Raw genomic sequence first — 24,293 nt, 5'->3', positions numbered from 1 at the left:
CCCCAAGGTTGTGATTTAAATGCCCTGGATAATACCTGGGCGTTGGGATGTTTTAAAGACTCCCAGGTAATTTAAGTTTGGGAAGCACTGGCCGGGCACCTCCCATTTGTTAGGAAATGCTAGCTATTGTTGCTAGTAGCTGAGTGCCTCCAGTTCTTAACTCTAGTCACACATTTGAAGAATTTTGAAAAATATCGATGCCAGGGACACAGGCATGTTTTTATAGGCTCTGATATTTTTGGCTCCCAGGGTTGTAAGAACCACTGAACTAGGTACATACGAAGTAGATGATATGAGCCTGGGACCTCCGTAATAATCAGTAAATGGAGGTTTTTAATAGGAAGGGTGGATGGATGGATGGATGGATGGATGGATGGATGGAGCGAGCGTGGATGGATGGGTGGATGGGTGGGTGGACGGATGGATGCATGGATGGGTAGGTGGATGGGTGGATGGATGGATGGGTGGGTGGATGGGTGCATGGGTGCATGGATTTGGGAGTGCGAGGAAGTAGCAGTAGGCAAAGGGTTCGGGGGCGGTCAGGATACCTCTCCTCCCTGGCTTTTGACCCCTTCTGGCTCAGTCTTCTCTTCTGCATAAAAGGCAGCTACACTTTTTGCTTTGTGGAAGTAACCTGAGCATGTTTGAGAGTGCCGTGCTAAAACAAAAGCATCTGGGGAAAGATACCTGGAGTGGTGGGTTTGAGAAGATACCTCGGAGCTAAATATCTGCAACCTTTCCCTCCAGTTAGATTAAGTTGGATTCTAGAATGTCTCTGTGTATTGGACAGTTAGCAAATAGTATCTCATTTAACCCCTATGGCAACCCTGTAGGGTAGGAATCCCATCATTTTCCTCATTTTACAATAAGGAAATAGTGTTCCGTTATTATGCCAGGTACTATTCAATAAGCACTTTACAGATATTCATTTATTCTTCTAATGCCGTGGTCGGCAAACTGCGGCTCACGAGCCACATGTGGCTCTTTGGCCCCTTGAGTGTGGCTCTTCCACAAAATACCACGGCATGGGTGAGTCTGTTTTGAAGAAGTGGCATTAGAAGAAGTTTAAGTTTAAAAAAAATTGGCTCTTAAAAGAAATTTCAATCGTTGTACTGTTGATATTTGTCTCTGTTGACTAATGAGTTTGCCGACCACTGCTCTAATGGAATTTATTCCTCTAACTATATGAAGTCTCCCCATCTCAGAGATGAGGAAAAAGCAGCATAGAGAGGTGAAAGGACTTGCCCAACGTCACATGATAGTGTGTGAAGTCTGAGTTCTGGCTTAAGCCCTCTGATGTCAGAGTCCCGGACCTTCACCGCTGGCCTGTCGCACTGAGCACTTGCTGTATGTCAGGCCCTGCGCTGAGCTCATTGCATAATTTCATGTCAACCTTCAAAACCTCAAGGGAGGGGAGAAGTGGCTTCGCAAGTGAGGAAATGCAGGCTCACCCCTGAGTTCTCGCAGCTGCTAAGTGCGGGATCCCGCGGCTCTTAACCACCTGCTCTCTGTCACTACAGAACCTGAAGGCGGCCAACACGGACCCCACAGCCCCGCCCTATGACTCCCTGTTGGTGTTCGACTACGAGGGCTGCGGCTCTGAGGCCCCCTCGCTGAGCTCCCTCACCTCCTCGGCCTCTGACCAGGACCAAGACTATGACTATCTGAACGAATGGGGCAGCCGCTTCAAGAAGCTGGCGGACATGTATGGGGCTGGCCAGGATGACTAGGCCTCCGGGCCAGCGGGGCCCAGGGCTGAACGTCAGGCTCAGCTGCATCTTCAAAGGGGCTCAGTGCCCCCTCAGCCAAGGACTCTGAGCTGTTGGGAAGTGGCCTGAGCAACTCGGAGGGAAGAGGCCTCGAGTCTGACATCAGATGGGTTGGTTCTCAGCCCTTCGAACATGGGCCGTCGGACTTCGGCACTGAAGCCTCGCAGCCTAGGGCCGGGGTGCCCCCGAGGCTGAATTTTCGGGTGTCTCTTCCCTGCCGTGAAATGCTCAGCCCTGTGTCCTGACGCCCCAAGATGCCGTTCTCGCTGGAATGGACCTTTCTCCTTAGGAAGAGGCCTCTTTTTACAACCCGGATTTTTTTTTTTTTTAATGCTATTTTTGAAAAGTTAGAGGCGGGTCCTCAGCGGTCCCCTGGAGCCTTCAGAGCCCAGCCCAGAGCTGCTGGGCTCTCGGCCTCACATGTTTCTCTTTGATCTCCAGGCCCGAGGCCTCCTAACCGGAATGGATTGCTGCGTTTTTATACTGAGCGTGTCTAGGTGGTCCTTTATTTTTATTTTCCCCGCGGAGTGCTGTAGACGAAGGGTGATGACAATCGGGTAAATGTACTAGAACTTTTTTATTAAAGGAACTTTTTTCCCAGAGGTGTCAGGGGAGTGAACTCCTTTTTAAAGTCGTTTTATTGATTCACATGCACATACCATTCACCCACTTAAGTGTAAAATCCAACGGTTTTTAGACTTTTCAGAGTTGTGGGAGGGGAGTGAGCGCTCTTAACCCCGCGGGGGTCACCACAGCTTCCCGCACTGGGGAGAGAAAGCTCAGGGTCCCTTTACAGGCCCAGGTGGGGACGAACCTGCTCTCCTCCCTGTGGGTTCCGTCTCCCGTCTGTGTGAGAACCAGTTAACCTCCTGACCCCGGAGCTGAGCCCCACCAAGGCTGCCCGGGACATCATTTCTTATGGGGCGTGTGTACCGCTTGATTTCCTCCACGCCACGGGCTGTGTTGAGAGGCGGGTTGGCGGGGGAGGGGGGTCCGGCTGTGCTACTTCCCAGCATCACTTAACCTCTACCTGCCTCAGGTGTTTCATTCATAGAACGAGGTGGTCCTATGGGGGGTGAGTGAATTCATGTATGGCACAAGGAGCTGTTTGTGTTCATTGGTAACGGCTACCAGTTAGTCCCTTTTTAGGCCTGGACAGCACTTAGCTCCAATGATTTCCTTTAAACCCATCCTTGCAATCACCCTCTGAGGGGATTTTCCTCCTTTGGAGAATAGCCTTAGTGTATTTCTTTTAAATGACTCCTGATCATCATCAGAATCAAGCCAGACAGAGAGCTCACTCCGCATGTCACCGAAATGGAACACTCCTGACAGCGCCCAGGCACGGACGCAGGGATAGGGCTGAAGAGGCAGCAGGCACAGAACCATGCACGTGGGCCTTTGTTCAAGCAAAACTTCAATGTTTTCTTCGCAATGAACCGACAGGATAGAAGCGAGTGAAGCTGAAAAGGTGGCTGACGTGGAAATCAATGTTTCCTTCCCGCAAGAGCGACCCTCTGTAAAGCAGAGGTCCCCGGGCCCCCAGCAGCCGTGTCACCTGCAGAATCAAACTGCAGGCAGGACCCTGCCGGCTGCTTTAACAAGCCTTCCAGGTGGTTCTGACGCAGGCGCGAGGTTACGACCAAGGCTCTGAAGGACGAGGCTGAGGGTGTCCGGAAGCCTCAGACCCAGACCCTGGATGGGGAAGTGAAAAGAGACATGAGGTAAGAGACCTCACCCGTCCTTGGTCCTTAGCACCGTAGCCCACAGTCAAGGCCGCTTCCTGCCTCTCCCCTGAGCCGCTGCCTGTGGCTCCTGCGGCCTCAGATTCCCCTCCTCCAGGCCCTTGCTGCTTTTGCTGATAAGGTTGTTTGGGAGGATTAGGTGTCTCAGCCAGCAAACACCTGCTGCCCCTTATCTTAAACTCCTCTCCGGGAAGCCTGAATAAAGCCTGAAACCCTATCTTCGGTGGAGACTAATCTAAGACCGAACAGCCACCGTTTGGGCTGGCCTCCTCCCCTGAGATTTTTGGAGGGGGTTGAGGGAAAGCGGCCTTTCCCAGCCACGCCTGGGCTCCGGGTGGATCTAGATTCCCCGAGCGGTGGGACCAGTCGCCAGCCTCGGTGATTCGGAAGGACTAGGCCTGGGCTCTGTGATGGGAATGGGCGTGAGGTCACTCTCCCTCTGGCCTGCTTCTTATCTGCAAAATGGGATCTTAGGACTAGTCTTTGGGGCCTGTAATAAGTCAACATAAGTCACCTGTGCTAACCACTCCGCGTGGGCGCCAACCGGAACCAGTGCGCCCATCTGCCAGTGGCCACCTGAATGTTTGATTTTCTATACCTTGAAAGGTCCCCGGGCCCCCAGTAGCCGTGTCACCTGCAGAATCGAACTGCAGGCAGTATTAATTATTCACATTTTGTGGTTCAGCAGTTGGTTGTGCATCCTTCCAATCTTTCTCCCTATACCTTACATGGGAATTTTGCAATCTATCTTCTCCTAACAGGACCTACAAGCAGACTGCCTTATTGTCTCTAATGCATCCAGTTTAGATATGTGAGCATTTATTTAACCTCACCCACCATCCATGGACATTACTGATTCTATTTTTTGCCTTTGACACTGTTAAACTCCCCAGAGCATCCATCTCTGCAGATGCTTCAAAGCCAGTCTTCCATCAACTAGGGAGGGTCGGGGTGGGAGAGGCCGTGGTCCTGGTGGGGATCAAGGCTGCCCGATTCTGAATGGAGGGTTCCGTCTAGGTTGATGGCTTGGTGCTGAAGGACCCCTCAGCTCATTCTATTAAATGCCCCCCACCCCCACCCCCGCATCTTCATCCCACAGACTTTTAACCCAAGTCCAACTAAAAAGGTAAAGTGACTTAGTTGGAAGGAGTTGGAGTGCTCAGAGACCCACCTCGTAGCCTCTTCCTCTCAATATTGCTCCTTAAGAGCCCCCCAGTTCAGAACATTTTGAAAACTGCCTCTAGGCTACCCCTGTCATTTTTCAGGTGGCAAAAGGTAGAGGTGCCAAAAGTGGGCACTCCCCAAGACCTCTTGCAGGGCAGAGGTGGGCTGGGCCTCTCACTTCTCACATGCCTGACCTGACAGTCGTGTGTGTGTGTGTGTGTGTGTGTGTGTGTGTGTGTGTGTGTGTGTGTACCAAAGAGGTCAGTCAACCTGGGAAGCCCCTTTGACAGCCCACACCCTGTATGTCCAGTTCCAGACTCAGTGGAACTCCATGGGGCCAGCTCCCTTTGGGCTGAAGGCAGAGCCTACCTCCCACTGAAACCATCCACCAAGGAGCTGGGGTTCAGGGCACAGTTCAAATCCCAGTGCTTCCAGGCAGGGCACCTTAGACAAATCACTTTACCTTTCTGTGCCTCACTTTTCTCACCTGGGAAATGGAGCAATAAGTGAGTTAATATCCGTAAAGTGCTTAGAAGGTGCCTGGCATACAAGTGCTGCATAAGTGTTGTAGTTATCACTACTGTGGTTGAGGGACTGACGGCCAGTAAGCTCCTTTACCTCCACAGTCACACCTTGGGTGGAACTGCCTTCCCACCCTAAGCCAGACATTCCCTGCAGGCCCTTCCCCTCTCGCCCAGCAGAGGGCACCATCCACCTGAACCACAGCATGGCTGGGGAGACTCCCAACCTGGCAACCAAGGGGGAGAGAGATGGCCGGAAGGGAAGGAGCCCCAGGCAAAACAGTCACAGTGGCTGCCACACCCCAGGTCCAGGAGTCAGCTGTGTGTCAGGAGCCGCCTTGGACACTTCCGGTGATGACGGTGGTGGCGGCAGCAACACTCAATTATAGGTGGTGCCCTTCACATGCCTGGAGTCAGTTACACACGCTCTCCGACTCACAACCCTGGGGAGAGAGGTTTTATGGTTCCCTTTTTGAATAGAAATTTAGGGTCAGAGAAATTAACCACCATATGTAGCCAGGAAGTGACAGACAGTTTGGGGGTTCAGGTCCCCTTGATTTCCAAGTATGGGCTCGTTTTACTATCCTACATAATAAAAGGGTAATAGGCAAATCAAATGGCAGAACGACCGGTCGCTATGTCGCACACTGACCACCAGGAGGCAGATGCTCAATATAGGAGCTGCCCCCTGGTGGTCAGTGTGCTCCCACAGGGTGGGAATGGGCGGGAGGAGGGGGGAGCACCGCTCAGCCAGAAGCTGGGCTGACAGCTGGCGAGTGCAGCTGCAGTGGCAGGATGTCCGACTTCTGGCTTAGGCCCGCTCCCCACAGCCCGCTCCCTAAGCTGTCAGTTGGACATCCCCGAGGGCTCCCGGCCTGGGGCTGAGGGGCGGCCCCTCTTCCCCCCAGCGCATGAATGTCGTGCACAGGGCCTCTAGTTGAGAATAAGACTCCAGCCCAGCTGGCGTGGCTCAGTGGTTGAGCATTTGATGAGGTTGCAGTTCAGTTCCGGGTCAGAGCACACGCCTGGGTTGTGGGCTTAATCCCCAGCAGGGGACATGGAGGAGGCAGCCAATCAACCTGGGATTGGTGTTTCTATCTCCTCCTCTCCCTTCCTCTCTCTGAAATCAATAAAAATATATTTTTTAAAAAAGGAGGAAGATGCCGAAACCGGTTTGGCTCAGTGGATAGAGCGTCGGCCTGCGGACTCAAGGGTCCCAGGTTCGATTCCAGTCAGGGGCATGTGCCTTGGTTGCCGGCACATCCCCAGTAGGGGGTGTGCAAGAGGCAGCTGATCGATGTTTCTCTCTCATCGATGTTTCTAACTCTATCCCTCTCCCTTCCTCTCTGTAAAAAATCAATAAAATGTATTTTTTTTAAAAAAGGAGGAAGATGAAGTTGGCAAGGGGCATAGGAAGGAAGGGGCTGGACTGGGGGTCAGTTCCAGTAGTCAGGGAAGGCCTTGTTGAGAATGTGTCATTTAAGCAAAGACTGGAGGATTTGGGGGAGCAAGTGTGCAGCTATGTCTAGGTAAAGGAACTGAGGCAGGAGCAGGCTTGGTGGGGCTCCGCAGGGTGTGGCAGGGACACCAGTGTGGCCGGAGCAGAAAGAGACAGAGTGCAGTGGGAGATGAGATCTGACAAGCAAAGGGTGGGGCTCAGAGTGCCCAGTCCTGGGCCCAGTCCCCGCCTGGGCTGGAGGCTCAGTTCAGGGCAAGGCCTGAGAAAAGGCCTGACTCAGTAACCTCAGCTCCATCCCGGAGCTGGAGAAACCTGATTCTTCTCTGCTCCATCCTCAGCCCCCGAGGAGGCAGCCGGACCTGTCGGGGCCTGCAGGCAGCTGCGGAGCCGCCTGGCAGGCGCTGCAGGATTCTCTCTCTCGGGGGCCCTGACTGAAGGGAGAGCCTGTCAGAGAGGAACCAGGTCTGGTGGGGCAGCGGCCTGGTGAAGAGGGAGCCCCTGGAGGTTGCAGACATGGTGACTCACCAGCCCGACCCCCTCTAAGCCTCAGTTTCCTCGAGACGGCACCTCTCTCAAAGGGCTGAGAGGAGCGGCTGTGAAATAACGTTTGAGAAGCACTCAGAGCTGTGCCCGATGAGCAGTTAGGGTTCAACAGTGGTAACTGCTACTATTCTTGTTGCTGTTTCTTGTTATCAAGCCTTCTCCAAGTTAGGGGTGGGCTGGGAGCTGCCCGGCCGTCCGCTCGGCTGCCTCAGCATTCCTGTGCCCACTGCCCAGCAGGCTGCAAGGGTGTGGCGGGCCCGAGGGGAACCTGAGAGGGGGTGGTGGGTCAGGAATGCTCGGTCTGGGTTCCACCCATTCCTGTCCCCACTGCCTTCCAGTAAACCAGGGCCAGCTGATGGGGCAAGACAGGGCAGTCCTCCGTGGGTCACCCTGGGACCTGACGGCCAAGGCATTCTGGGGAGGTGATGCCAAGTGATTACAATGATCATTAGAGCCTCCATGAGTTATCTGCGTGTGCGAAAATGTCACTCCAAATCGAAGTCGCAGTGTTAAATGTCCCATAAGTCTGCACAGGATCTGACCCCATTATCTGCTGCTGCTGTCTCTTCTCACTCACACCCTGGTTCTGGCTCCATCAGCTTCCTGCCCTTCTCAGAATAGTCCAGGCTGCCTCCCACCTCAGGGCCTTGGCACTTGCCGTGCCCTCTGCCTGCTGTGCCATCCCCCCAGGCACCTCCTGGCCCCCTTCCCTCCTTCAGGCATCACCTCATGTCAGCTTGTCGACTCTGCTTGCATCTAGGAGAGAGTCCCCCTCCTTTCCGTGCTTAGCCAGTCTCTAACGACCTGAACCAGAGAAAGAAGGCCTAGGATTTAATGACATGGTTCTGTCGTCATTGTTTTTATACTTCCTTTCTAGTATGACAAAGGACGCTGGTTTCCCATGTACAATATTGTTCATGTTTTGAATTTAAGATACATTTCTTTAAGTTTTAAATAGTGAGTCCATTTAGTGAAACAATATTGAGTCAAGATTAGTGAAGGTAGATCTCCGGGACGCCGTGAACAGTGAAGGTGGTACTTCAAAGAATGAAGCTGGAAAATGTAAATCCATGTTCTGTGTTTTATCTCATAGGTTCTTTTAAACAGTAGGCACTTTCTTTGGGGGGAGCCAGTTTACATCCAGAAAGTAAAAGAAGACTTACATGCTAATCTGCGTATTGAAAGTTAGCTATAGTTCAGGGAAGAGTGAGAGGGAACTGTGGGAGCTGGAAAAATCCTGGCAGGCTTCCTGAAGGAGGAAGCTCTTGGAATTGGCCTTGAAGGATGTGTGGCAGTTGGATAAGGGGCTGAAAGAAAGGAGGAGAGAGGCAGGGAAAGAATGGTTTATTAGAATTTTCGGATGAGAAAGGAAGAGTCCTGGAGAGTCCCATGTTTTCTCTTGCCATTGACTTGTTATACAGATGAGAAAACTGAGGCCCAGAGGGTGGTTAGAGCAAGTGGCTAAGGAGAGCCCAGGCTGGTTGGGGTCTTGGGATCTTGTTCCAAGCCTGAAAGGACAGGGCCAGGCTGGGTGAGAAGAGATAAGGGCCGGAGTGGCAGAGTGAGGAGAGATGACAAGGGAAGACACTTTGGGCTTGAGGCAGCAAGGAGCCTCAGTGGCCTGTCAAACGGGGAGAAGGAGGAAGCCCCAAGAACGGGGGACAGCACAGCAGCGTGTAAGAGTGTGGGCTCTGAAGCGCCAGTGCCTGGGTTCGAGTCCTTCTCTGCCATTCATGGCAAGTTACAATCTCTGTCGGATCCGCTTCTCTACCCGTGAGATGGGGTAACAAGAGTGCATGCCTCACGAAGTTGCTGCAACAAGTCAACGCATGTAGCGCGCTTGGAGCGGGGCTTAGCAAGTACTCAATAAATATTAAGCCTTGTAGTTTTTATTACAGTCATGCGCCACATAAAGATGTTTAATGGACCACATATATGTTGGTGGTCCCATAAAATCATAATGGAGCTGAATTTCCCGTAAGAAATGGGAGGATGTGTGTGGCTCAGGAAGGAATTCTTTTCTCTGACAGAAGCATTATTGGTGGGGCTTGGCAGTAGAATCCCTCTCACCTCGGGTTTTTTGTTTGATTTTTAGAGAAAGAGAGACATCAATTTGTTGTTCCACTTATTTATGCGTTCGTTGGTTGATTCTTGTATGTGCCCTGACCCGGGATCGAACCTGCAACCTTAGCAGATTGGGGTGATGCTCTAACCAACTGAGCTACCCAGCCAGTTCTGAGTGCACGGACTACATGCCCGTCAGCCCGCCGCTGGCCTGGGTCAGCACAGAGGAGCCTGTCTCCCGGCGCTAGGTATTCCGAGGGCTCTACAGCCCCCCAGACCTGGACGCATGGCCTTCAGAGTGCATGGCTCTAAGTTCTTCCTTGAGGACCCAAGACCACCCTGCACAAGGACACAGGTCCCCAGGAGCTTCCTTACGGGCATGAAGTCACTGTCACTTCAGGGGCAGCTTTCTGTGGTCGTGTGGAGCCAGCCTCCCCCTGTGCTTGGGAAGTATTTTCGGGTTGTAATGATGTAAAGCATAGATAAGATTTACTGCTTCCATCAGTGCCGTGCCAGGGAGAGCCCTCTGTACCAGGCGGGGTCCATGGAACCCAAAACAAACTTCCAGCGTCAAAATACCGAGTCTTCCGTTCCTAGTCCTCCCCGTGTTCAATGACCCTCTTTTTTAAAATGAAGACCGCAAAGTTCCGTAATCTGACCGCGACTCCAAGTGCAGTAGCCAAAACCACGGGCCGTGGAAATCCCGTTCCTTTGTCTCGATGACTCACTCCTGCTGATCCTCGGCCACCTTTCAGTCCCTCCTCACAGTCACAGCCATGGTGATCGGCGCCTGACCCGGCCAGTTCCTCCTCCTCCTCATGTCCCATCAGTCCAGCCCATGTCCCTGTGCGTGGAGCATCCCTGACAGCTTCGAGGTTTCGTTTCTGACCTGCAGGAAGGCAGCGGGGGGGGGGGGGGGGGGGGGGGGGAGAAACAGGCGAACTCAAAAGATTCACTGAGGAAAGTAACGGAGTTCCCTTTACGCGTCGTGGGCAGACTTGCAGGATTCCTTACTCGAAGCACTGTTAGCATTTGGGAGGGATTCCTCTTGGTTGTGGGGGCTGTCGTGCGCATCGTAGGATGTTTAACAGCATCCCTGACCTCCACCTGCTGGATGCCGGATGCCGGTAGCATCTCTGCCCAGTTGTGACAACCAACCTTGTCTCTGGACGTTGCCAGATGTCCCGGGGGGAGGGGGAGGGGGTGCAAAATCATCCCTGGGTGAGAATCACTAGGCTACAGTAACCATGTGGGATAGATAGCGAGGCATCCTGGGGCTGGCAGATGGGAAGCCATTACACCCTTAGGCCTAAGGGGCAGGGGGAGGAAAGGGCCTTTGAGACCCTGCTGAGAGCTGCAGCCACGGAAGAGGGTCCACGGGACAGGAGCCATGGCCACAGGTTGCAGAATCGCCACACAGCGTGGCAGGGGAGGGTCTGAACTCACTTTCCTCCCAGGCCCATCTCGGTGTTCTACCTCAGTTCCACCAGCTGTCAGCCGGATCACAGGGAGCTCGGGCCAGTGCTGCTCATAGGGGGGGGGGGGGGCTCCTGGCGCACAGAGCAACGGGAGGAGCGTGGACCTGGCGGGCAAAGGGGGGGACTTAACCGGGGCCGAAGACTGTCGTCCAAGCGGGGTGACGGTGGCTGGACAAAGAGGCGGGCGTGGGTGGAATGGGCAGAAGTGAGTGGAATCGGGGATATCTGAGGATGCGGTGGCTGATTAGATGTGGGCAGTGAGTGAGGGGAAGGAGTGAAGGATAAGATGGTCGGGTTTCTGGCCTGGTTTGACAAAGGCGCCATTTTCTGAAATGAAGAAGACAGAACGAGGAGCAGGCTGGAGAAGGGCAATGGTGAGTTTTGCTTCCAACATGCCTGCACGTGGAACATTTTGAGGTGCCCATGGGACATGGAAGTGGAGGTGTTCAGGGGCAGTTAGGTTATCCTGGGGTGGGGCTCTGGAGAGATCTGGGCTGCACGCAGGGGAGGGGCCCTGGACGGGAGGGGCATTGGTGCCAGCTTCCCACAGCCTCTGCCCTGCTTCCCTGTAGAGATGGGAGGGGGAAGTTGAGACCAGCTGGAGGGGAAGCAAGGGGAGAGGGGAAGGAGAAGTGGTGGGCTGCATGCCATGCGGGGAGCTCATCCCTTATTTCCTATTCCCATCTCCCCCCTCTCCGGGGTGCCCTCCCGGGGAGGGAAGTAAAAGCTGAGGGTGAGGCCCGAGTGCAGGCCCTGAAGGAGGGAGCTTCAGACACTCTGCCTGTGTCATCCCACGCGCAGCCTGGCAGTTGGGGGGAAGGAGGAGGTTTGGAGGAACAGTCATCTGTCCGCCCCTGGTGCTTCCTGGCGGCCAGCGGTGAGAAGGCTTGGGGACGCCGCTGGGCCAGGCCCAGAGCTGAAGATCTAAGAGGGCTCTCTCCATCCTGGGTGACCCCGTGAATCAATGGGTCTATAGAGGCTTCAGCAAGAGCAGCTGAGAGCTGTGAATAATGATCAGAACTTCAAAGGGAATCACCCTGGTTGGGTAGCTCAGTTGGTTAGCGCATCATCCTGATACACCAAGGTTGGGGGTTTAATCTCTAGCCAAGGCACATATAAGAAGCACCAATGAGTAGAAATAAGTGGAAAAACAGATTGATGTTTCTCTCAAATCAATAAATAAAATTTCTGAGGGGAAAAAAAACAACACAACTTCACAAGGAAATGATAGCCCTAGCTGGTTTGGCTCAGTGGATAGCGCATTGGCCTGCTAACAGAAGGGTTCCGGGTTTGATTCCAGTCAAGAGCACATGCCTCAGTTGTAGGCTCCCAGCCCTGGTCGGGGGGCATGCAGGAGGCAACCAATTGATGTGTCCCTCTCACATTGATGTTTCTCTCTGTCTCGCCCTCTCCCTTCCACTCTCTCTAATAATCAATGGAAAAAATATCCTTGGATGAGGATTAATAACAACAACAACAAAAACCAGGAAATGATAAGGAAAGCTATAATAATAGTCTCCTTGTCTTAAGAACTTTCTAAATGCCAGGTAGTCCTCGGAGCACTTTCTTTGATCCCAGTCCAATCAGGTGACCAGAGCAATCTGCTCTTTCTGAGATAGAGCTCTAATAGCCATCACTGGGCCATATGACAAAGATGCGATGATCCCCATTTGACAGGTGAGGAGATTGGGGCTAAGAAACGTGGGGAAACCTGGCTGAGATCTGAACTCAGGACCTCCCAACTCCAAGATCCTTACACAGTCCACCTGCAGGCCCAGGGCCTGAGCCTCCCTTCCATGCCATCCTCCCTCTGCTGCTGGCCTCACACGCCCCCTCGTCCTCCTGAGATCTCCCCACCCTCTGCCCCGCCTCTCCCTCCCTCTCTGTGGAAATTAAGATCTTTTTTGTGTGTGTTTTTTGTAGACTACACTTAAGATCCTTGAGAAATATTTTAAATGTTGATCTCATGTAATTTTTTCCATTAAGGAAAAAACAATAAAACCAAGTCATTTCACTTATATGGCACCCTCTTATTTATTTCCCTTAATAATTCAGCTGACCCTCCATAAAGGGAAAAGCTTCCCTAATCCTAATCAACAAGCATATCAGGTTGCTCCTGCTCCTGCTGGCTGGGGTCAGGAGCAGGTTTATTTTCCAGGGACATCAGCCATCTCAACTCATGAGCCAACAGGGAGGAACTTCAGGGGTTTGGTTTCAAGTGCCCCCGAGGGCTGCTTGCAAGCACCCCGCCCTTCCTCTCTGTGCCCACCAAAGTGCCTGCGCAGACGGTTGCAGTGGCCTTCAAGCTGTGCTGCCTCCCAAGGAGCCCTCCCCCATCTGTGCCAGAGTGACCTTTCCGGAACGCGGATCTCATCGTGCCCCTGAAACACTTCTGTTCCGTTCCCATGACCAACTACATAAAGTCCAAGAGGCAGGTCATGTGAATCCTCCAACCTTGGTCTCAGTTGACCTTGCCACTTCAACTCCTGCCCACCCCTCACCTCTCCCCACGAGCTGTGCTGGACACCCCCTCTCTCTCCTGGAACACGGGCTCTCCTCCCGCCTCACCTTTCCTTTCACCCCATCCCTCCCCAATCTGATCAATTCTTTTTTCTTTCTTTCTTTAAATTATTGATTTTTAGGGAGAGAGAAGTGGGGGAGAAAGAAAGAGAGAAAGGGGGGAGAGGAGAGAGAGAGAAACATTGATTTGTTGTTACATGTATTTATGCCTTCATTGGTTGATCCTTGTATGTGCCCTGACCGGGGATTAAACCTGCAACCTTGGCATATCGGGACGACACTCTAACCAACTGAGCTACCGGGCCAGGGTGAAAAATCTGATCACTTATTACAAGCAGTTCATCTGCAAAGCCTCCCACGATTCTGGGAGTGTCAGAATTAGCCGTTCCCTTGACATCTCCCTCCTTCCTCTAGTACAGTGGTCGGCAAACTGCGGCTCGTGAGCCACTGCCTTAGGGAAAAACACTTAAAAAACATTTTAACAATGTACTAATGTCTTTAACCTGAAGTCAAAACTTCGGGTAAGGGTAATGCCTTACGCAGCGGTCGGCAAACTCATTAGTCAACAGGGCGGCAAACCGCGGCTCGCGAGCCACAGTTTGCCGGCCACTGCTCTAGTAGATCTGATCAGAGTCTGGTTCTTGGGCATTTTGTGTCCATCTCCACAGTTAGACCTCAGGCTCACTAAGTGCCTCTGCCTTGTTATAGCCAGCCCACACTCTCACCCCGAACACCGAGCACAGTGCCTGGGACCCAGGCGGGTTCTGTGAAATCGCTGCATTGAAATCCAAGACTGAAAACCTTCTCTGAATCCCATCTTGGTATTTCCGGTAAAGGGGAGTAATGCTGGTCTCTCATCTCTCAAAGCTATTTTGCCTCTCTGTTACCTACAAGGAACTTGGTTCCTGCCATGCTGTCACTTCTTCCAGGAAGCCTTCCAGGTTTGGCATCCCTCCTATGAGAATTTCCTTAACACTTGCCCTACTGCACTCATCGCTCTGAAGTGTAAATGCCTCTTTGCCTGCCCGTTTCCCCCACCAGCCTGAGGACACCTTGAGAGCAGGGCTGTGAGTCTAGCCCAGGGTAGGTACCTGGTGAGAGTTAACAATTGTAGAGCACTTCCAGCATGCTCAGTGTGTTTTGAGCACTTTATATGTATTCAGCCGTTTAAGTGCCAAAATAACCCCATGAGGTGTGTTGTATTATCTAGAGAGTTTCTGAAATTTGCCCAAAGTCACCCAGCTAGGAAATAGAGGAACAAGGATTTTATTCCAAGCCATCCGACTCCAGTGCCAGCTCTTACCCACTGCACAACATTAATTGCATAACTTAGTGAACGGAAGTGGGACCAATGCTGAGGAGCCCAGCACACCCTGGACTCCTGCTCATCTCCCCGCAGGAGACATAGACCCACTCCAGTCTGCAGGGAGTTGCCCAAATGCAAGGCCAAGATCTGTACTAATAAAGCATTCTTGGTGAATAGCATTTTAATAAAGACCTGTTGTTCTCCTCTGCCCTCGAAGCCACCCCATTTCCTGCTGCCCCACAGGGAGGTCCTGGGAATGGTTAATATTGCTTTGCTGATGAATAACCTCTCGAGTGGCTTTAGTAACAAAAGACCTCGCAGCACCAGGCCTGCAGCCAGACCTCGCAAAGACAGTCCTCCCTCTCCTTGCTGGTGGGCACAATATGCAGTGTGGGACAAAGGTAGGTTTACAGTCGCTTATATGGGAAATAATACAATAATTAATAAATAATAATACAAGAATAAACTCGTGTCTCACATACAACAGTAAACCTACTTTCGTCCCACCCTGTATGGCTCAAAAACCTGAAATATGCACCTAATATTTGACCCTGTAAATCCACTTGGAGAAATTTATCCTAAAGACATCCGTACAATCCTCACTGGTATCTATACTAATAATAGAGGAATATGCAAATTGTTCAGGACGCCGTCACAGTAACAGTAACAACTGAACAGCGGGCTGCATGGGGTGACAAGGTGGGCAGGGGTGGTTAGTGAGGGACGACCAAACAACTGAACAGCAGGCTGCATGGGGTGACCAGGCTGGCGGGGGGTTAGTGAGGGACGACCAAATCACTGAACAGCAGGCTGCGTAGGGCGACCAGGCCAGCAGGGGGGTTAGTGAGGGATGACCAAATCACTGAACAGCAGGCTGCGTAGGGCGACCAGGCCAGCAGGGGGGCAGTTGGGGGCGACCAGGCCAGCAGGAGGGCAGTTGGGGGCGACCAGGCTGGCAGGGGGGCAGTTAGGGGTGACCAGGCTGGCAGGGGGACAGTTAGGGGTGATCAGGCAGGCAGACAGGTGAGCAGTTAGGAGCAAGCAGTCCCGGATTGTGAGAGGGTGCAGGCTGGGCTGAGGGGACTCCCCTCCCCCATGCACAAATTTCATGCACTGGGATATATATATATATATATATATATATATATATATATATATATATATATATATATTCCTCATAACATTGTTGGTAAGAATAAATGGAGGGAAAAAACCAGGTCTACCAAAAAGGGAACTAGTTTAATAAGTTATAGGTATCTAAGCAGTGGGAAATTATATAGCCATTAAAATGCTATTGGATGTGGCAGTCTGTCCATGAACTGGCATTGAGTAAAAACTCGGGTTACTCTGTAGAATCAGTCGAGAAAGGTAATTTATTCCACAGAAAGTGGTACCAGTAGTTGCCCTTGGAGAGGGGAACAGAGAGGAAGATTTGCTTCATAATTCTTTTAAAGTATGTTTTTATCGATTTCAGAAAGAGGAAGGGAGAGGGAGAGAGAGAGAGATAGAAACATCAACGATGAGAGAGAATCCTGCAGGTCCCCTACTGGGGATCGAGCCCACAACTTGGGCACGTGCCCTGACCAGGAACCAAACCGGTGAGCTCTTGCTTTACGGGTCGACGCTCAGCCACTGAGTCACACTGACCAGGCGATGTTACATTTTTAAAATCCATTATCCTGTCAGTGGACGCCTGGGTTTGCCCAGACTCTGCTATTGTACGGGTCTCCTGCTGTGCCTGCTGCAGGTGCTTCCTCGGCTGAAATGCTGAGGAAGGAGCTCTCTAGGGTGCTGGTTTGTGAATGATGAGTTTTACTACAATTGTTCATTGCACTCCCACCAGCGCATCAAGGAACGGTTGATGATCCATGTCCTAAGTGACGCTGATTTAGTTGGACTTCTTAACGTGGGCAACTGAATGAATTGGCAGACTTATTCCCAACACTTACCCTTTCACTCCTTTCAAACTTGGGACCAGGTGCATGTATTACTCAGATGAATATAAAACACAATGATGTCTTTGTCTGAAGAGACAAAGGTTGGATATAGCTCAAAATGTCAACTGTGGTTAACGCTAGGGTAATAGGTCATTTTTATTTTTCTCCTTTTTGTTTATCTCCGCATTAAACATTTTTTCTACTGAGGACATTTATTACTTATACTAGAGGCCTGGTGCATGAAATTCATGCACTTAGGCGGGAGTCCCTCAGCCTGGCCTACACTCTCTCGCAGTCCGGGACCCCTCAGGGGATGTCCGACTGCCGGCTTGGGCCTGATTCCCCCGGGGATCGGGCCTAAGCCGGCAGTCGGGCATCCCTCTTGCAATCCGGGATCCCTTGCTCCTTACTGCCCACCTGCTTGCTCCTTACCACTTAGCTCGCTGCTCCTTAGCGCTGCAGTGGAGGCGGGAGAGGCTCCCGCCATCGCCACTGTGTTCGCCAGCCGTGAGCCTGGCTTCTGGCTGGGCGGCCGCTCCCCCTGTGGGAGTGCACTGACCACCAGGGGGCAGCTCCTGCTTTGAGCATCTGCCCCCTGGTGGTCAGTGTGCATCATAGCGACCGGTCGTTCTGTTCGTTCTGCCATAACAGTCGCTTAGGCTTTTATTATATAGACAATTTTTAAAAAGAAAGAGGGAAGCTATATGGTACGCAACATTAGTTGTTAGGTAAATACAAATTAAAACGGCAATAAAATACCACTACACAATTATTAGGATGGCTACCATTTAAAGACTGACCTCACCACATGCTGGAGGAGATGTGGAGCAGCTGGAACTCTCACACGTTGCTGATGGCACTACAAAATGGTACGGCCACTTCGGGAAAACAGTTTGGCAATTTCTTACAAAGCCAAACACACTAACCAAGTGATTCTGCAATTCTACTCCTAGGTATTAACCCAAGAGAAATGAAAACATATGTTTATACAAAGACACATGAATGTTCCTAGAAGCTTTACTCATAATAACCTAAAACTGGAAACAGCCCAAATGCCCATTAAATGAGTAAACAATTTGTGGTGTAGACAATGGTAATATATGTACACATATACTACCTTAATAAAAAAATTAAAAAAAAAATTTGTGGTGTATTCATACAATTGGATATTGCTAAACCAGAGAGAGAGAGAGAGAGAGAGAGAGAGAGAGAGAGAGAGAGAGAGAGAGAGAATGAATTACAAATCCAGGGAAGGCAACTGTAGGTTTACAGTTGTGAGTACATGAAACACAGAGTTTATTCTTGTATTATTATTTATTAATTATTGTATTTTCCATGCAAACATTGCTGACATAGTTCTTTCATAATATAATAATAACAATAATAGTAATAATAATGTTTTGTAAAGTTCATTGAGCATTTAGAGTGCTTTGCAGGTATTAGTTCATTTCATCCTCACACCACTTCTAAGAGGTGGGAATGTTGTTACCTCCATTTTATTAAGGAGAAAACCTAGGTGCCCAGAGTTTATGTAATTTGCTAAAGTCAACACAGCTCAGTGTCCCCACGATTTGAACCCAGTCTTCTCCCGCTAGGGCCCAAGCTCTTAACCATCATACTAAATCAACTGAGGTGTCTTAGACAGACTTTATAATGTCATCACAGTGTCTGGGTCCTCCAGGGCCCTCAGTCCCCTGAGTTGAATGAAAAGTAGCTAAGGTGGCACATAATAGCCACCCTTTATGTACATTGCTTATCCTGTGCCAGACATTGGTCCAGACCTGTACCAGCTAACTTGATTCCTAGAAAATCCTAAATGGGAGGTTCTACTACATCATCAACCCCATTTAGTAGATGGGAGCTTGAGGCACAGAGCCAATAGCTTGTACATAGCCAGTAAGTGGTAGAGGTGGGATTTGACCCCAAGCAGCCTGCCTCCAGAGTCGGTATTCTTAAACACTACCCAGGCTGCCTTTTGGGTGGCTTTTCAGTATAAGCTACAGCCCAACAACAGGTTTCCTCAAGAATGGGATGAGGCCCTGATTTACCGTATTTTCCAGCGTATAAGATGACTGGGCGTATAGAAGATCTTCCTGGGTTAAAACGTCGTCTTATACACCGGAAAATACGGTAATTCCCTGTGAAGCACATGCCTGGGTTGCCTGCTGGATCCCCAGTGGGGAGCATGCAGGAGGCAGCTGATCTATTGTTTATCTCTCTCTACCTCTCTCTCTCTCCTTCCCTCTTCCCCTCCCTCCCTACCTGTTCCTTCCTCTCTAAAATCAATAAAAAATACTTTAAAAAGAATGGGATGGGGAAAAGAGAGGATCACAAGTGAAGAAAATTTCTTGCAAATAAGGCTATTTTGGACTCTTGGCTTTTAAATTTTTGTTTAAAATTTTTTTATTATAAACGTTTTTAGATTTTTAGGTCACAGCATGACTAAGTTCTGTCCACTAAGAGGAACCAGACTGCGACCCAGCCCCAGCAGGCACAGGCTGGAAACTGGCATGTAGCATGAGGGAAGTGTCTTCTTGGACCTTGGCGGGCTCTGGAAGGTGTGGCTCTGCGGGGAGCAGAGATTCCCCCCCCCCCCCCGCCTCCCACAGAGGCAGGCACCAGGCCCACCATGCTGCCCCCATTCTGAGCTCCTCCGTCAGAGAGGACCCCACAACCTCAGGGGAGTGGCTTCTTCCTGAAGCTGGGCAAGCAGGCTGCCGCTGAAGGTTCGCTTGTACACCCAGCATCTCTTCGCTCTTCCCTCAGTGACAGCACCATCACTTTCCTTTCGGGGACACAGTCCTCCGACCCTTGGTCCTGGGAGGCTGATGCCCACGGCCCAGGCTCAGCCGGTCAGAACCCCGCAGCGACCTCTCCGGCCGCAGTGCCGGCTCCGAGGTGTGCACAGGAGCCACGTCAGGGCACAGAAGTGAAACCTGAGACTTCCGCTGTGCCCACAGGGAAAGCCTGGCTCTTTGTGACCGGGAGCGCTAAACCGGTGGGTTGGGGGCCTGTCCCTGCCTCGATAGGAGAAACTGAGCGGCAAAGTCCACCTGGAGGAGAGCCAAGACAAAACCAGACCGTTCCCTGATGACATAAGGTGGCCCCGGTAGCCATCCACGCCTGAATCCCATCCACATGACCATTTTAGGACACGAGCCCTCCTGCTTCCTTTGTCTGCTTACCCACTTCTGTTTCCAGCACTGACAACCCAAAGGGACAATACACGTGCCACACTGGGTGAGGAGTCTTAGGGCTCAGATCCGAGTCAAGGCTTCCCTACTTCGTAGGCCTGGAAACGTCCTGTGTTTCGGTCCCTTCAGCGGTGAAATGGAAGTGGTGTCGCTGCCTGTGATCCGGTGTTGCGGTGGAAATCAAATGAGCATGGGCAGGAAGTGCTTTGTAATCTGTAAGTGCTTTGCCAAAGCTACAACTTCATATACAGGTGGGCAGTCTCTATTGTGTGTGGGATTCAAAGGAGAAGGTGCCCAGCCGGCATGGCTCAGTGGCTATGCGTCGACCTATGAACCAGAAGGTCAGGGTTCGATTCCCGGTCAGGGCACATGCCTGGGGGTTGTGGGCTCCATCCCCAGTGTGGGGCGTGCAGGAGGCAGCCGATCAATGATTCTCTCTCATCATTGATGTTTCTAGCTCTCTCTCCCTCTCCCTTCCTCTCTGAAATAAATCTATATAATAAAGCGACTGTTAAGGCAGAACGACCAGAACGACTGGTCGCTACGATGCACACTGACCACCAGGGGGCAGATGCTCAGCGCAGGAGCTGCCCCCTAGTGGTCAGTGCACTCCCACAGGGGGAGTGGCCGCTCAGCCAGAAGCCACGGCTGGCAAGCACAGTGGTGGTGGTGGGAGCCTGCAGCGCTAAGGAGCAGCAAGCAGGCGGGAGGTAAGGAGTGAGGGGTCCTGGACTGAGAGAAGGCGCAGGCTGGGCAGAGGGACCCCCCCACACACACACACCCAGTGCATGAATTTTGTGTACTGGGCCTCTAGTAAAAATATATTTAAAAAAAAGAAAAGGAGAAGGTGAGCAGTTCAATTTATTCCATGTCCAACCGGCTACGTGACATCGGACAGGTGTTTTAATCTCTCTGGTTCTTGTCTTTGGAAAAATAAATTTCTTGGTGTCCCCTGGGGGATTTGTAAATTGGATCAGGTTACTCCCCTGATCTTTTTTTTTTTTTTAATATATATTTTTATTTCATAGAGGAAGGGAGAGGGGGAGAGAGAGAGAAACATCAATGATGAGAGAGAATCATTAATCAGCTGCCTCCTTCACACCCCACACTGGGGACTGAGTCCGGATCCCAAGCATGTGCCCTGACCGGGAATCCAACCGAGACCTCTTGGTTCATAGGTCGATGCTCAACCACCGAGCCACCACGGCCGGGGGTACTCCCCTGATCTTAATTAAAGCCTTGCAATGAATGGCTCCCACTGCTCTGAGGACACAGTCCAAGTAGCTGACCATGATTAACACATTAAGCACCATGTCAGTCACCGGTGACTGAAACGGAAAGGAAGACGAAACAGGCTTGGCGCTTAACATGTTAACACAGCCTCCACCACCACTCTCCTTCCCTGCCCGTCCAATCTCTTGCCTCCCCAGCCTCCAGCTCTACTGAACTTCCTGAAATGCCGAGCTCTCCCCCTCTGCCAAGAACACCCCGGTTCACTCACCTTAGATGTCGCTTCCCCCAGGAAGCCTTCCCCGAGTCCCTGTGCCTCCCCATCACAGGCCTTCCTTGTTAATCTCCAGTCATGATCACCTGGGCTGGACTTCAGCCGGTCACTGACACGGCTATTCTAGCTGCTAAAATACTGTACTGAAAAGTTCCAATCTGTTGGTTACCAGCTGCTTCCCTGAGTCCCTCAAGCGCTCCCCACACCTGCAGCCCCTCCCATGACCCCAAACCTCCCACCACCCAGCAACCAAAGGGGCGAAGCCTGGCGCAGCAGGGGCCCAGGGATCTGCTCTGGTCTTAATGGCTGGTGTTCATTTTGACGGGCCCAGCGTCCAGGCTCTACCAGTTGTTAAATGTTATTAATATTTCACCAGGTAAATACCTGGTTCCCTCGCCGTTTATCTCACAGACCAACGGCTCCTTGAGGGCAGGGGCTCCTCCCTCCCCAGCAGAGCACTTGGCCCAGGCTAGGTGCCCAGGGAGGGTTTGCCCGATGAATGCATGGAGGAGCAAGCGAATGAGAAGTTGGAGAGTTGCTCTCGAAAGTGGTGCCCCCCCTCCTCCCCTCCTCAGAACGGACTCTGGAGTTTTTGTTGAGGTTGTGATGGAAACCTTGCTCTTTGCCCTGGTTTTATTGCTCTGCTGGTCTCCACCCCTGCAGGACACTCCCTCCACCTGCCTCTCTGCTCCAGCGTGGCCACCCTCCCTTCCTACAAACTTGGGTTCTCTCTGAGAACGGCTGAGCCTGGGAAGACCAAGATACACCCCTTTCATGAACTCATGAGTAGGTGAGCACATGCATACACACACAAAAACACACACACACACACACACACACAAACACAGTGGTAAGGTGACTAACTCCTCCCTGTTTACCCAGGACTTTCCCGTGTTTAGCACTAAAGTCCTCCACGCCAGGAACCCTCTCTGTCCCTGGCAAACGGGGATGATGGGCCATCCTAGCACTGGGTTGGCTGGGTCTTTCTTCCTGGACAGTGGAAGGTGTGGTGGCTTTCAGGATGGGCTTCTGTGTCACGGTGCTGGGCACAGGGCCTGGCGCCTGGGGCGTTGGCCACAGCTCCGCCACTTCCTAGCCACTTCCAGGGTGGTATCTTCCTCATAGAGGCACACGTGCTAATAAAAGTAAAAGTGCCTTGACCTAGGGCAGTGGTCGGCAAACTCATCAGCCAACAGAGCCAAATATCAACAGTACAACGATTGAAATTTCTTTTGAGAGCCGAAAACCCGACTTCTGCGCATGGGCCACGAAGTTTCAATCGCACTGTACGCGCGCGCCCGCACGTGGTATTTTGTGGAAGAGCCACACTCAAGGGGCCAAAGAGCCGCATGTGGCTCGCGAGCCGCAGTTTGCCGACCACGGACCTAGGGCCTGGAGCACAATGAGTGTTGTATAAATGACAGCCACTCTTGTTGTTGTTGCTGTAGTTATATATGTGCATGGGAGAAAGGTTTCTAGGTTTTTCCATTTGTGAAACAAAAACAGTCGGAGGTGTAGGGCTGCAAAAACCACCCCTCCACTAAGACTGCTCTTAGCAAGACACTCCCCCCACTTAAAAAAATAAAACCGTTTTATTCGGATAAAATTCATAAACCACACAGTTCACCCATTTAAAGCATTCAATTCAATATGTTTTAGTGCGATCATCACCACACTCTAAGTTTAGAACATATTCTTCCCTTTCTGAAAGAATTCCATACCCATTAGCCGCCACTCCCAATTTCCCCCCGACCCCCAATCCTGCCCAGCCCTAGGCAACCGCTAATCTATTTTCTGTCTCCATAGATTTGCCTATTCAGGAAATTTCATAAAAATGGAGCCATAAGATATGTGGTCTTGTGTGTCTGGCTTCTTTCACTTAGCCTGATGTTTTCAAGGTTCACCCATGTTGGAGCATGTATCAGAACTTCATTCCTTTTCATTGCCAACCTCCACCCACCCCTTTCGATCCAGTTTAGATATATCCAGAAAGAGCTCAATGCTCACCCCAGTCACAACGAGTTCGCACTTGTGGAGGAAGAGACCAACTTAGGTTACTCCTTATGTCTTAATTTTTCTTTTGTCCTCTTTACTGTTTCTTTATATTTTGAAGAGATAATATTTGAAATAAAAAGAGAATAGCCCTGGCTGGTTTGGCTTAGTGGTTAGAGCATTGGCTTGTGGTCTGAAGGGTCTCAGGTTCGATTCCTGGTCAAGGGCATGTTACCATGGTTGCAGGTTTGATCCCCAGACCTGGTCAGGGTGTATGGGGGAGGCAATCAATCAATTCGTCTCTCTCACATTGATCTTTTTCTTTCTCTCCTCCTCCTCCCTCTCTTCCACTCTCTAGAAATCAATGGGAAAAACTATCATCAGGTGAGGATTAAAAAAAGAGAGAGAGAATAAATATATTACAGTGTAAGTTATAAAGCATAATAGTGAATAAGAGTGAACTCACCACGTACCTACAACTTCCCTCTCCAGAGAAATAACTGTTGGGAGAGGAGGATGTCGTGTCCTTATCAAGCTTCCCAACTTCCCTCTGAAGCAATTTCCAATTTTTAATAGTTATATATTATTCATAGTATTTCCATTTTGTCCTGTGACTATAATTAAGTATTTTGTGCTTTGTCTGGGGGTTGAGTCTAAAAACTGAAAAGCAAAAACAAAACAAACAGCATCATGATTCCATAAATATTACTCACAGAACTCCTGGCCCCCAGGGAAGGAAATGTGAACCTGGCCAGTGACACGTTCCCAATCTCAAAAAGCCCAGAGTCAAGTTTCAGAAGCAGAAGAATGAAAGGATCTTTTCAGGCCAACTAAGTCATTTCACAGGCAGGAGGCTGGGACGCGGGGAAGGAAAGAGATTCTGCTCCCATTTACAAGGTCAGTCCCCTACAGTGTTCTAGCCACCTCCTGGAATTGGATAAGTAAATTGTGTTAGCCACAAAGTTCCATTTTATTTTATTAAAAATATTGAATTGATTTTAGAGAGAAAGAAAAGGAGAGAGATAGAGGAACATTGAGTTGTTGTTCCACTTATTTATGCATTCCTTGGTTGCTTTTTATTTTTAACTTTAAAAATA

General features: G+C 50.9%; 1 protein-coding gene across 2 annotated transcripts in view; it reads left to right on the top strand.

Moving 5' to 3' along the window:
* The window catches only part of CDH3 (cadherin 3), a 41,773-nt gene extending 39,404 nt beyond the window's left edge, over window positions 1-2,369 (top strand). For both annotated transcript variants that reach the window (XM_079800538.1, XM_079800539.1), the window contains one exon: window positions 1,521-2,369. In XM_079800538.1, coding sequence (XP_079656664.1) covers window positions 1,521-1,730 — 210 coding nt within the window. In that variant the 3' untranslated portion in view covers window positions 1,731-2,369. The remainder of the gene's footprint in view (window positions 1-1,520) is intronic.
* The last annotated feature ends 21,924 nt before the right edge of the window (window positions 2,370-24,293 follow it).

This window comes from Cnephaeus nilssonii (genome assembly GCF_951640355.1).
Source record: "Cnephaeus nilssonii genome assembly, chromosome: 20".
NCBI lineage: Eukaryota > Metazoa > Chordata > Mammalia > Chiroptera > Vespertilionidae > Cnephaeus > Cnephaeus nilssonii.
The sequence above is the reverse complement of the archived record's forward strand: the minus strand, read 5'-3'. Positions and strand labels throughout refer to the sequence as shown.